This window comes from Condylostylus longicornis, unplaced genomic scaffold (assembly GCF_029603195.1).
Source record: "Condylostylus longicornis isolate FDR11 unplaced genomic scaffold, ASM2960319v2 ptg000162l, whole genome shotgun sequence".
In the NCBI taxonomy this organism is placed as follows: domain Eukaryota; kingdom Metazoa; phylum Arthropoda; class Insecta; order Diptera; family Dolichopodidae; genus Condylostylus; species Condylostylus longicornis.
In genome coordinates this window covers 766,917-780,311 of record NW_026578130.1, presented here as the reverse complement: position 1 = coordinate 780,311, position 13,395 = coordinate 766,917, and the positions used below count along the sequence as shown (strand labels likewise).

At 24.6% G+C, this 13,395-nt stretch overlaps 1 protein-coding gene across 1 annotated transcript; it reads left to right on the top strand.

Annotated features, from left to right (window-relative positions):
• Positions 1-8,176: 8,176 nt before the first annotated feature.
• On the top strand, positions 8,177-9,352 carry LOC129616110 (larval cuticle protein LCP-30-like). The gene is made up of 3 exons (XM_055531581.1): positions 8,177-8,226; positions 8,285-8,763; positions 8,941-9,352. Exons 1-3 carry the CDS (start codon positions 8,209-8,211, stop codon positions 9,176-9,178), a joined length of 735 nt encoding a protein of 244 aa, XP_055387556.1. The 5' UTR covers positions 8,177-8,208; the 3' UTR covers positions 9,179-9,352.
• The last annotated feature ends 4,043 nt before the right edge of the window (positions 9,353-13,395 follow it).

Here is a 13,395-nt window from a genome sequence, read left to right as displayed (position 1 = left end):
TTTGACAGTTGATATGATTTTGACGTACTTTGTATGATTACACTTATAATGTCAAACATGTAATCATACAAATGCTACAATGCAACTTGTTTGTTTAACGAACAGCGAGATGGTTATAAAATTTCTGTTATCCTGGAGTGAAATTTTCGTAAATCCTAACTATTATAATTTGTCCAATAGACAGATGAACAGAATAAAATATATCAGCACATATTGCAAAACAAAATAAATTTTCGATAGTGCTTAGGAAATTTATAGTGATCAGAAACTAATTATTTATAAATAAAATTTTATAAAATTATTTCAAGGGAGGGAATTCAAAAATTATAGTTTTTGCATTCTACGGCATAACTATATAAAAAATCTTCTTACATAATTTACACCTATATTCATAGAAAAAATTTGTTATATATTTGTATGGATGTGCTATAAGTTGCTTATAATAACAAAAATTCTATGATGATCTATTCACCTGTTGATTTAAATCTAATAATCATAAATAATTGTTTTACAAGTCTTTGAAATCAAAAGTATAAACGAATTAAGAATGAAAACGGAATACAAGTCGCATTTTTGTTCATGTAACGCTTCTGAGATTCACCAATATAATAGTATAGAAAACTACACCTATTATAATACAGCTATAATAATCTATTGTTATACCAATTATAGTTATTGTTATACAATACAATCATAGTACAAGCAGTTAAGATAAATGATGTTACCGCGGTTAATAATTTTTTTTTTTTTGAATTGGAAATTCTAAATCTGACCCCAAGGCTTTTTTTATAATTTTTTTTTTGCTTTTCTATATTCTAATATCATCAGAATAATCTTTTTGATATTATATGGATTTGCTTGTTATAAAAATATTATAACTTTTATTGGAAATTATTTTGTTACACCTTGTTTGTAAATTTGTAACCTAGTTTGAAGTAATTGGCTATTTAATACTCTTAAATGTATTTATAATTTTATATAAATGGTTTTTATGTTTATGTTTTAAAAATGAATTGTTAATAATTTTGTTATATTTGACCTTGAGAATTTGTCAGATTAAAATATATAAGAAGAAAAAGAAGAAGATGAGAAGATGAAAAAATAATAATGAAGTTGATTTAAAAATGCCAATCGCTTATAGACAATTTGAGATTTTTATTGTTTGTAATATTTGGAATATAATAAGTAAGTTGGAATTAACGTAAATTAAGTATAACAGATATATTGAAGCCTGTCATATATCGGAAGCGTTCACTTTTAAATGAAACCGCAATTGCAATTACGAGACAATAAGAAGGAATTTTTAACGTATTTAAATAATTATCACTATAATGTGACCGATTAAATTAATGTATAACAGATTAAATTAATTTAGAACAGATATTAATGTATAACAGATAGTATAACAGATATTCATTTTTAATATAAAGGAATTTTATTATTATACAAATATATTTAATTTTAAGTTCCTTGTAATAGTAACAACATTATACTTAGTAAGTAAGATGAGTTTTTTTTTAAACTTAGCAAAAAACAATTTTAAAAGTTATAAGATTTCAAATAAGTAACTAGTATCATACAATATTCATTACCATCACTATAATACGTTACTATACAATTAGTATAACCATATAAGAACACGAAACCCGAATCCTGCTATAGAATTTTGGGATTCGAAAATTAAAAGATAAAAAATGTAAAAGTCAGCTAGGGTTAATTAAAAGTCAAAACCGTTTTATAGTTTTAGTTGAATTTGAAGATTTGTACAACCGGGTCGGAACCGCATATAAGAATCGATTGTGCCCACCTATGATGCACCTACAGCCCCTGCTCAACGTCAATACTTCTGATGAACTCAAGTATCTTGTGAGACTCAGATACTCTCAATTCCTAGCAAAATTTATATCTTATCAGAAAAACAGCTAAAACAAGTCCAGTATTTGTAATTTTTGTTGTTCTAAATTCAAAATTGAACTAGCTTCCTTCAAATTGCAGTTTATTTAATTTACAAATTACATTCTATTGTTAGCCTCCTATGATGAGCAGAATATATTACTAAAAGTTGTTGATCTAAAGTCGAAATTTTGGTTTGCCACGTTGCTTTTTGAAATAAATCAAGTAACCAGCGGAGCACAATTATAATATTCTATATAGCATTTTTCTTTTGATATAAGGAATTACTACAATTTTTTTCGAGTTTAAGTCAACATGTATGAAAGTACATACATGCACAATGTATGTACTTTCGAAATCAATTTAAAAGAGTGTTAACTGTTGAATTGTGAGAAAATAAGTATGTCGTTTTGAGTTTACCAATTTAATTAAACCAAATCAAATTCACTTGCAATCGAATAATATTGTGGCTCTCATTCATTTGAAAATCTTGTGAGAAAATATTCAAAAGTAAATCAAAAAAAATCTCATATACATCTCTCTCTTTTCCGCTACTCAATACCCTATTATAAAACAATTAAAATAATTGTTATATTCCCGCTATACTTTAATGAAAAATATAACAAAAAAAAAAAAGAGTCTGTTAAACCTAAAATAGAGGTGAATATATGAGAAGAAAATGAAATTGAAAGTTAAAACCAAAAAAAATTTCAGATTTAATGCTATAATATTCGAGAAACACAATAAAAATACCAAAAAAAAAATCCAGAAAGAAGTTCAAATTTATCACAAATCAAATAAAAAATGGAAATTAACGACTTTTTCTACTTTTACTGACTAACAAATTTTTTATTACAAATTTTAAGTCATAAATTTTTTTTCTCTTTTTTTTTGTTTTCTATTTTTCTACATAGCATACTTAATTCGAAAACGCGGCGATGATGCAATTTTCCGATATTTTTTGTAATTTTTGTTTAATTTTTTCTTATCTTGTTGTTTTTTTTTCTTCTTCTATTTGGCTTTTGACCTATCAGCTTTGTAAGCTTCCCAAGAGATTATGACGATGTTGATGGTTAAAAATTTTTGTTTTTATGACTTTTAGAACATGATATAAAACAATTTTTGTTTTTCTATTGCGGTTTCGTTTAATTTTTGCTTATTATTTTTTTTTCGAAAATAAATACAATTAACACCGTTACATTATAAAGTTATTTGAACGGTTGAGTGTAAATGTTCTTCAAGAGTGGAAAAAAAAATATTGAAAATGAAATTTTTTTTTTTTTTTGTACACAATGACCTCTTAAATACGAATAAATTTTGAAGATGAAACAAAAAAGAAAATCATTTGAAATGAACAAGTAAAACAGAGTGAAAAAAACAGGTTTGTGTTTTTTTTTTTGTCCAACATTTCATACGGTACGGTTATTGTTTTTGTTACTTTTTTTCTTCTTCTTATTTTGTTTTTTTCAAATAGAATTAATTTATAATTTGTCCAAGACTCTTCTTGAATTTCATATTGAAAACGAAAATGCGAAATTTTTTCATATCAAAATTTTATTCATATTTCATTTTTATTAAAACTGTAAAAATAATAAAAAAACTAATCTGATGGGGTCAGTATATAACTGATAGCATTGTCGAAAAATGTAAATTTTGGTTTTTAGTAGAGATTCATTTTCGGTGATATTATTTCTCTTCAAATTCTCCCACAATCAGAACTTAAATTTTAAGAAAATTCCGTCTATTTAATCTTGGAATATGGTCAAATTTGTAAAATCGGCCTTTAGTTAAAGTTCTGTTTTCGAGCCCTTATATTTATTTATTCTATGTATATATAAGCAAAAATATGAATCCGTAGTAAAAGTTCACTTCACACATGATTTCCTTAAAATATAAAGTAACTAAGTTCTATTGACAGGTAAAGCTTATACATAAAATTCAGGAAAATCTGCTAATTATTTTCTTTCTTATATTAATTACTATATTCAAAACGTAAAATCACCCCATAGTAATCTATTTCCAGAGACCTCAACATGTACATCAAAAGTTGATCAAACTATCGAATCCGCAAAGTAAATTCATATATAAAATTTCATCAAAATCGTTTAAGTCAAATTTGAGATACTTATCTGCCTAGGCAGACAGACAGACAGACAGAGAGACATACCGGCAGACATCTCTTTAAAAATAATTTATTTACACTTCCCTATCATGGAGAAATGCGTTTCCACAGAAAGCTCGACATGTGAAATTTAGTGCGATTACGTTAGCTCCCTTTGTATGCAATGCGATTATATTTTAATATGCGGATATATTTTGAAATGTTTGACATTAACTAAATTTACTTTACATACGTCATAATGACAACTTAAAATTTGATATGAAAACAATACCTTACTCATTGAATTTAAAATATAGTTAATAAAAATTCAAATTATTTTTGGTTATAATTTACATCAAAAATTCATGACAAAATTTTTTATGAAGACTACTCATAATATTTGACGTATGCATTTATACGTCTATTCAATTTCATTTGAAAATAGAATGTTATGTAAGTTGAAGTACGTTTATGAATTACTCTTGCAGTGTTATAGAAAAATTCGAGGTGATTTGAATAAATTCTTAAATAAAGCTTACTCTTTTTAAAGAAAATGAGCATGTGTCGCCATGTTTTGATTTTGAACAAATCAAAAATTTTATTGCAAAATGGCAAATTTTTTGGGTTAAAAATTTCAATACCATCATATAGGATTCGAATTACTAGGTTTACTTAAAAGAAAATTTATTTGATAGACACTAGTACTGTTTGATACTAGGACGACAACAAAAAATTATAATCTTCATGTAATATGTTACTTGATTTTCTTATAACGTATCCTAGAGTTGAATATTCCAACTATACACTTTACTCACCATATTCTCACTTTTATTATTCAAATTAAAATCACCTACTCTTTAAATATTTACAATTTTTTTTTTTTAATTTTTTTTAATAGTTGAATTTATAACCATTATAAGTTTATCAGCTTAATTTTAACAGAAACTTAGACAAGAAATTAAATTTAAATTACAAATTTCATATTGACTGATTGTAATAATCACCAGTTATCAAACAATATGATCGGAGGGCCTGAGTTTAATACCCGATCTAACTTTTATGATTTTTGTCAGGTTGTAATACTTGCAAGTATTAAAAGAATGTTTTTAATTTTGTAACTTACACACTTCAGAGCACTGTAACTGCATTATAATTCCATAGCCATAATAAACTTAATAATTACTTTACTCACCGCAACACAGGATCATTAAAATATTCTACGATCAAAACCTTAAATAACAAATTCGTTATCGTTATTGATGGCCCGCTATTAGTGAAATTAAGCGCACCCCTGTTTTAATTAAAGCTTAATTTATCCTAGATTTTTATAAAAATTTCAAAAATGTCATTTTTAATAAAATTTTTTTTTTTAATTTTTGACATTTAATCATATTTGAAATGTATAATTAAAAATTGTAATCTTTTGCGTACATCTTGTTAAAAATTAATATTGTGAATTTGAAATTTTTCGCGTGAATTTTCGTTTATTATTAAGTAAGAACGATTGATGTAATATTCTTTTTTAAAATTTTTATATTTTTTTTTTTTAATTACAAAATTTTAAATATTTTTTTTAAAGTGTCAGTCGAATCAAATTATTTGACAGTATTTTACGAATACAATATTGATGATAATTTAATTGACAATAAATTAAGGTTATGTCTTTGAAAAAAATTTCCTAGTTAATGGAAATTTGTAATAATTTCGTAAGAAAAGCCGGTATTTTTAGTAAATTTACGTAATTGAGTAAATTAAAAAAAAAATAATTTTTAGTAATGAAAGCATCCGGATTTTGCGTAATTACGATCACTACACAATTTATGACAATATTGTTGTCAATAATGGCATTTCAAAATTTTACGATATTTAAAAATACCATAATATTATTAAATGCGAATCAAACCAATATAGCTAAAATAGAAGCCGTCATAGTTAGTAGTTTATTTATTAGATGGAACAACCATTCTTTTCCTTTCAAAGATTTTTTTTAAAATTTGAAAATTCGTTCCCGTATCGCAGTTTGATCAGCCTCAAAGCAAATGAAAATGTGAAAATGCCTACTTCTCTAAAGGAATATTCCAAATAATTCAAGTAAATTCCATAAGATCTTCTTGTATACTGACAAACTTAGTATAATTAGCATCTCTTTTATAAAAATTTCATTCATCTTATATTCAAATACATATATATATATGTATTATATTTTATTACTTGTGACCCTAAAATAATAAACAAGTTGTAAAAATTTACTACTTAATTTTTAATATATAAAAAATAAATATCTTAATATATTTTATTTTAATTTTAATAGTGGGTGGCAATTTAATAGCTTAAAAAGATCGGCAATATTATAAAATTCATAAAAACATCTCTTAATATTTGCAACACTAATAAAATCTATAAAATGTCCTTCAACATTTTCTAATGAATTTTGTGAATAAAAAAAATTTTTAAATTATTTTATAAAAATTTTTATTCCTCTTGATTGACACCAATCTAATGTAGAGTCAAGTACTTTAATATATAACTGTATTTTATTTTAATCTTATCTTATTTCCATTAGTGTTTTAAAAGCCTTTGTAGTCAACACTATTAACACATAATATTCTGCTTGCAACAATAACATTAAAAGCCTTAAAGCCAACACTATATTAAAACACAATGTTGTTGCAAGAACATTGTCTGTAATAATGCAGAAAACAACGTTCCAATATTCGATGATGTCATACTAGTAAAAGAATATTACAAAAGTTTTTAAAGTGTCAGACATTTTTTTTTAATTATGTTTTATAAAATTATTGTTATAATGCACAACAGTTACTTTCATATGCGCCAATATTGCTGAGCATAAAATTATCATTATAAAAGAGTGTTTTACTTTCAAGTGAAATTTTTTCTACAATATTTAAAGGCATCGTGGCTATCGCCATCATTGCCATCACTATGTAATAACTTATAAAATAATTATTAAAAAATTTCATAATCAAATTTTACTTACATTTTTTAATTGCAGCAAGTATTTATGGTCTAAAAACATGTGTTCATAACATTTGATATTAAAGAATATTAATAATAAAAATTATGAAAATAAAAAATTCAAATACAATCTTACAAATTGGTAATTAACTTAATTTAAAGAGGATTTGATTAGCACAAAATTATTAAACGGCCTGACTAATAAATTTTACTTTGTTGTATAACTCATCTTTTTTTTTGTTAAAACAGTGTGACTTATAGAAAATGCCTAATGTTCTTGAAATTCTCACACTTAAAATTACTCAGAATTATATGTAGCCCCTAATAACAGAACTGGTCTATACACTGCTCTGAATTTTATTAAAGTTTTACAGGATTGTCGAGCAGCAAATCGCTCCCATAGTAAAATAAGATTTTCTATTCTAGGTCGTCATGCTAAATAAGTTTTCAGCTTGTACTCGTAATTTCAATAATGTTCAAGACGATATGAAAACTTGTGTATTTCGCCTTCTCATCACAACAACTATGCAGGGCAAATTTCTGTCGAAAAGTATAAATTTGTTGGACTTTATAGTTAAGAGATTGTTGATAATACTTACGGATCATTGGCTAACAATAGTTTTTAAGAATCAGGAGGAGTCTTCTCTTGAGTGTAAGACTTGGAGCGTCGACTTGAGCTGAAATCGCCTAAAAAACTCATGAGGTGAAATTCTGGAATAAAGTTCTAACCACGGAAGCTTTGTAACTACACAAAGAACTTCAACACTTGTGTAAATTAATACTTTAAAATCACTTAAAAGATGTATTACACTATGTAGTTGTGAATTATAAATTAATTAATATTTTTGGTAATATTGTTTGAAAATTAAAAAACTGTGAGAGTTCTAAATTCTAAGAGAACCTTATATACAAGGCTTTTCATTGTTTTCAACCGTATGAAAATAAGCTGCTATATTTGGCGCACAAAATTTGTTTGAATGCAACGAAATGGAATCGACAATAATATTGCTATTAAGAATGCAACTGTTTGAAGTTAGACAAAGATTTCTAAGTGACTCTGTAAAAAGTTCTTAATTAAAAGCGATAAAAGCTGGTTTTTATTTTTTTGCAAATGCATTCTCAATTAATAAAATCCGAAAATTATAGATCAACTTTAGATTTTTTGATATTTATAATTGGCGTATAAAAACTGAAGATGCATTCAAACTTTTAGTCATTTGAAATTTGATTAACCAGTCATGAAGAGACTTAATTTGGTAAGAGATTCAAAAAAAAAGGAGACAATAATAAAAATTTAAAATTTCATCTTTGTAGATTTTTACTGTACTTTTAAGTTTTTATTTTTGTGCAATCAATGCTCAAAATGATGGTAGATATAGACCTCCATCTACACCACGATCCTTATTAACGATTCCTAGAAACAGAGGATTAGCTGATGGAAGATACCGTGGTGGTGGTGATGGTAAATATCGTGGTGGCAATGATGGTCGTTATGTTCCTGATGATTTAGGAAAATATACCCATAAAGATAATCCAGGTGGACAGTATTCTGGAGGTGGTGGACAATACACTGGAGATGGTGGACAATATAGTGGAGGAGGTGGACAATACAATGGAGATGGTAATAATGGTGGTTCAACTAATGAAACATCTCCTCCTACTCGAAAACCTACTACTACTACTACAACTACAACATTAAAACCAAGAGTTGTAGTTCCAGTTGCAAGTGATCAAGGTGGTTGGAAAATAATACAGGATGTAAGGGAAGAAAATGAAGATGGCTATCATTATTTGTAAGTTTTTATTTTAATTTTTTTATTTTTGAAATTTTTTGCATACGTTTAGGCGAATGCTATATAACAAAATCAAAGAAAAAAATTTACGATAATAGTAGAACGTAATTAATTTTTTTTGCATACTATTAGGATAACAATAAAAAAAAATATTATTTCTTTTAATTTCTTTAATAGGTTTGAAACAGAAAATAAAATTTTAGCAGAAGAACGAGGTCAAATTGAAAAATTAACAGAAGATGATGGTTTACGTTCAACTGGATTTTATGAATATGTTGGTGATGATGGACAAGTTTATCGTGTTGATTATGTTGCTGATGATAATGGTTTTATACCAAGAGGTGATCATATTCCAACAACTCCACCACATGTTATAAAATTACTTGAATATTTGGCATCACAAAATAAGCTTTAATGTTTTAAAATATTAAAAATTTTGTTTGGCAGATTGATTTGAAAAAAAAACCGTATTTAATATATAACAAAATGCTACGTATAACAACAAATTTAAAAATTGATGTATAACAATTATAATTGTTATAAAATTTATTAGAATAAAAATTATTTACTAGTCAATCATTACATTTTTTATTATTATACAAATTGTGAATAGTTTAAGGGAATATGATGAGAAATTTTAAATTATTTACTGTTGGAACTTCTATTAGGTAAAGGCATTGTTTAAAAAATTGCATGAAGGTCCAATATTCATAAACATTAAAAAAATAGGTTGGTATTATAAAAATAGATGGTATATAGTAAATATAGGAACTCTATAATATTTTTGAACTCTAATTAAGTCAATCAATTTTAGTAATATCAAGCTAAATAATATAAATCGGAAGATAATACTTAAATATTCAGTGAGTGCAGGTATTATTTAAAATGTCACTGCTGTCCGTTTTTGGATGGAACTGAATAATAATGAGCTTAGTTATTATTCGATTCCGTCCACTGTTCTCTTTCCGGGTTTACTTCTTGGATATTATTCTTGATCGTCTTGAATATATTTTCGTAGTTAAGCTTCAATTTTGACGATATTTTCCCCTCTTAGAGATTGCTTAAAATTATTTTTCAATTCTGTGATCTCATTTGATATTTATTGAGCTTTTAAATTTTGTAAATAATTACAATAACATATGCTAACCCAAATTTAATTCACGCAAACATATTTTCGATATATTTTCCATTGTGTAATCAAATTTTCATATGAAGTTCATTCAGGATAGAAATCTTTATTAATTTTATTAATTTTTCATTAAAGTCGCGTTCCAGATACACATTATAACCAATTTTATCTATTTATTATTCAATTTGCCTTTAAAACAGACTCATATATATTTCCATATTTTGAAATTTTTGAAAATAATTTGTCTTTCTCAGAATCAGGCACACATATTAAGTACAGTTTTGATATCCTGAGCATGACTTCATATAATTCATTATAATTTTTGCTATTGCAGTTTAATTATTCTATTTAATTTTTATTAAATAAATTTTGTAAATTATGGTAATAAATATATTAAATATATTAAATAATACTATTGACTTTAAATTTATTTTAGTCTAAATTATAAATACGCTACATTATTTTCCAACAATAGCTATTGTACGAATAAGTTAAAATTAATACAAAAACCTATACATTATAATTTTATAATATTTATTACTCTAATATTCTTAATAAAATGTTATTTACAATTATTATCTATGTATTTTACCTATAATTACTATAGTTAATTATATCCTAACTAGCATTGAAATTTTGTTATTATAATTGAAATCATTGATTCAATGAATCGTTCATTCTGTCATTGACATAAAGCCGATAAGATTTTTTTCCTGTCATTTAATAAAATTTATTATTAAAATTTATTACAAAAAAATTCGTTTGTGGGTTTGTTAACAATTTAAAATACATTTTTATATTTTACATATTTTTTAATTAGATTTAATTTATATTATTATTAAATCATTAATGTTTATTTTTCTAGTCATAATTTTTTAGTCATAATTTTAAATTCTATGTATTTTATATCATTTGTAATTAAAATTCTGTAAATAAATTCTACATCTGTTTTTCTATTTAAATTGAATGTATATGACAAAATTTATAGGCTGATTTTTTTTTTTAATAAATAAAGCAGCTTAGCAGCTATGTTAAGAATATTATTAAATAATTACAAAATAAATATTGAATTTATTTGTAATTAGAATAATAGTAACAAAATGTAAAAAAAAGACAACAGGAATTTCAATATTTTACAAAATATGAAGTTGTGACAACATTTTTTTACGTTATTGAATTACTGAGAAAACTTTGTAGGCGGTTGCTTCAAGTACAAAAACCGAAAAATTTATTTGGGCTGCATACTCAATATTAAGAGTAAATTTTTTGCATTTTTAATTGTGTAACTATGCTAATTACAAGTAATTTACTGTTTGTTTACCTTATTAATTGCATATCGGCGCATATTGTGTGAAATTTTAAGCAATAGAATATCGGATAAAATTATTGCCTTTATCAATATACAAATTGGTTAAAAAATTGAATTCAAATTCATATCAATAAATAATTGACTGTATAATACGTATATTAGATATAATGAGTAAAATAAGCAAACTATTTTGAAAACACGGATTCGAATGTCAAATCTAAATCCAAGAAATTGAGATTCAGAAAAATTGTTTTCATTTAGTTTTAATAGTTTTAAGGCCAAATTAATTAAATATTTGTCTTTTTTCTTTGTGTGAAATCTTAGTGATCCGTGTAAATTAAAAAATAATGTTTACCGCAAAATTCCAATATTTTCACAGCATTTTAGACTTAATTCTTAATCATTTTAAGATAAAAACTATAAGAGTCAAGATGGAAGCGGTAACAAAAGAGTTTAAGACTCAATTTGGTATCAAAATATTTTAAAATAATTTGAAATTAATGAAACTTTAACCGCCTAGCATCCGTTTCAGAAAAGACACTCTCTGAAACTCAAACAATTTCTTATAATCATGAATCATATTTATTCTTTAAAATACTTTTCAATAATTCTCAGTAAAAAAAAAATTCTTCAGTTTTAGCCACTTATTCGCCCCTTAACCAGCACAATAAACACATCTTTACAAGCTGCTTTAATCTTGTATTTCTCGCAATCTTAAATTCTAAATTCAATTATATTCTTTAAAAGTAATTAAAGCTTGTCATTCTAAATTTTCAATACAAATTCCAAGTGAATGAATCCGATTACATTATGTAACATTTATATTCTCTTCAACAATTAAAACATTTAAATAATATAATCATAATATTAATAGATAATCCTCCTCCTACATTTTATTTTTTTTTTATAATTCTAAAAAAAAATTATTAAAATCATTAAAATTATTTCAAAAAATCTTGAAATTATCTTTTTTTAATTGCCTGATTATTTTTTTTTTTTAATACTTTATTTAGTCATATGTAACAAGTACAATTTGCACCTTGAGAACAATACCGCAACATCTCAAAATTGTTATTTTTTTTTTAACTAGACATGTAGTTGAATACGTGAAATATTTCTCTATATATTTTGGCCCATTTCACGTTACAATGTATCAAAAATTGCCGCTTTTATTCAAAATTTTCTAAGGTTAATTTTCGGCTTTTTCTTAAAGTATGTTTTTTATTTTTAATTTAATATCGTAATATTTTACGATATCACCCAAATTCAAAAAATATTTTAATTTAATACCAAAAATTACACGGTTTTCTTAGAAATAGTAAACGGTTTTCTTAAATCAGTTCCAGTAACATTTCCATTTACACCAATTTTATGAAAAGAAATTGAAATTTAAACTGCAATAATTGAAAATATTGCAGTTATGCAATTTATTAAAATAAAATATTTTCACCGCAATATTTCATTTAATTTTTTTAATTTTACATAATTTTAAAACGAAATGTTTCCGTCTTTAATATTCTATATAAAAATATCGTAATTTTAAATTCAATTTTCTAGAAATTATAAATTTAAAGATGTTGCGATATTATTTTAAGGGTGCGAATTAATAGTGAACATATACTTAAGCCTATTATGAATACAATATTAACTATAATCTTAAGAATTAACAATAAAAATTCTACAAATGCCTTAATAAAATAAAATTTTTTTAAAATTATCGTAAATTTTTTTTATCAAATACTCATTCGAAAGCAATTTTAAGCGGGATTTTTTAAAATGTTCAATAATTTTATTAGAATATTTGAGAAAAAAATAAATTGCTTGTTTCTGTTGCCTGCTTAAGAATTATTAAATTCTTTTATTTTATTTTAAAATGATTAAAGAATGCAGTAATTGCGGCTCGCTACCAGAACAATTTTGTAAAATGCAAAATATTTAGATAAAATTCACACCATGGCGCTCCAACTAGTTGACTAACTTATATTCTAAACTTGTTTATAAATCACAATACTTAAAATGAATACTTAAAAATAAGAAAGAAAAAAATTTTTTAGAATTTCTTAATTAAAAATAATTTAATAATCGATTTTAGTGACCTTAACAATCGTTTAACAAAAACGATTATTAAATTTCAAAATCTATCTAGACGGTATTTATCTTGTATACATGTAAGTATGTATGTAATTCTCGTAGT

Excerpts from the sequence above, each read along its gene's own strand:
- LOC129616110 (XM_055531581.1), top strand. Across the intron at positions 8,764-8,940 it reads GAAGATGGCTATCATTATTT|GTTTGAAACAGAAAATAAAA; the intron begins GTAAGTTTTTAT and ends TTTCTTTAATAG.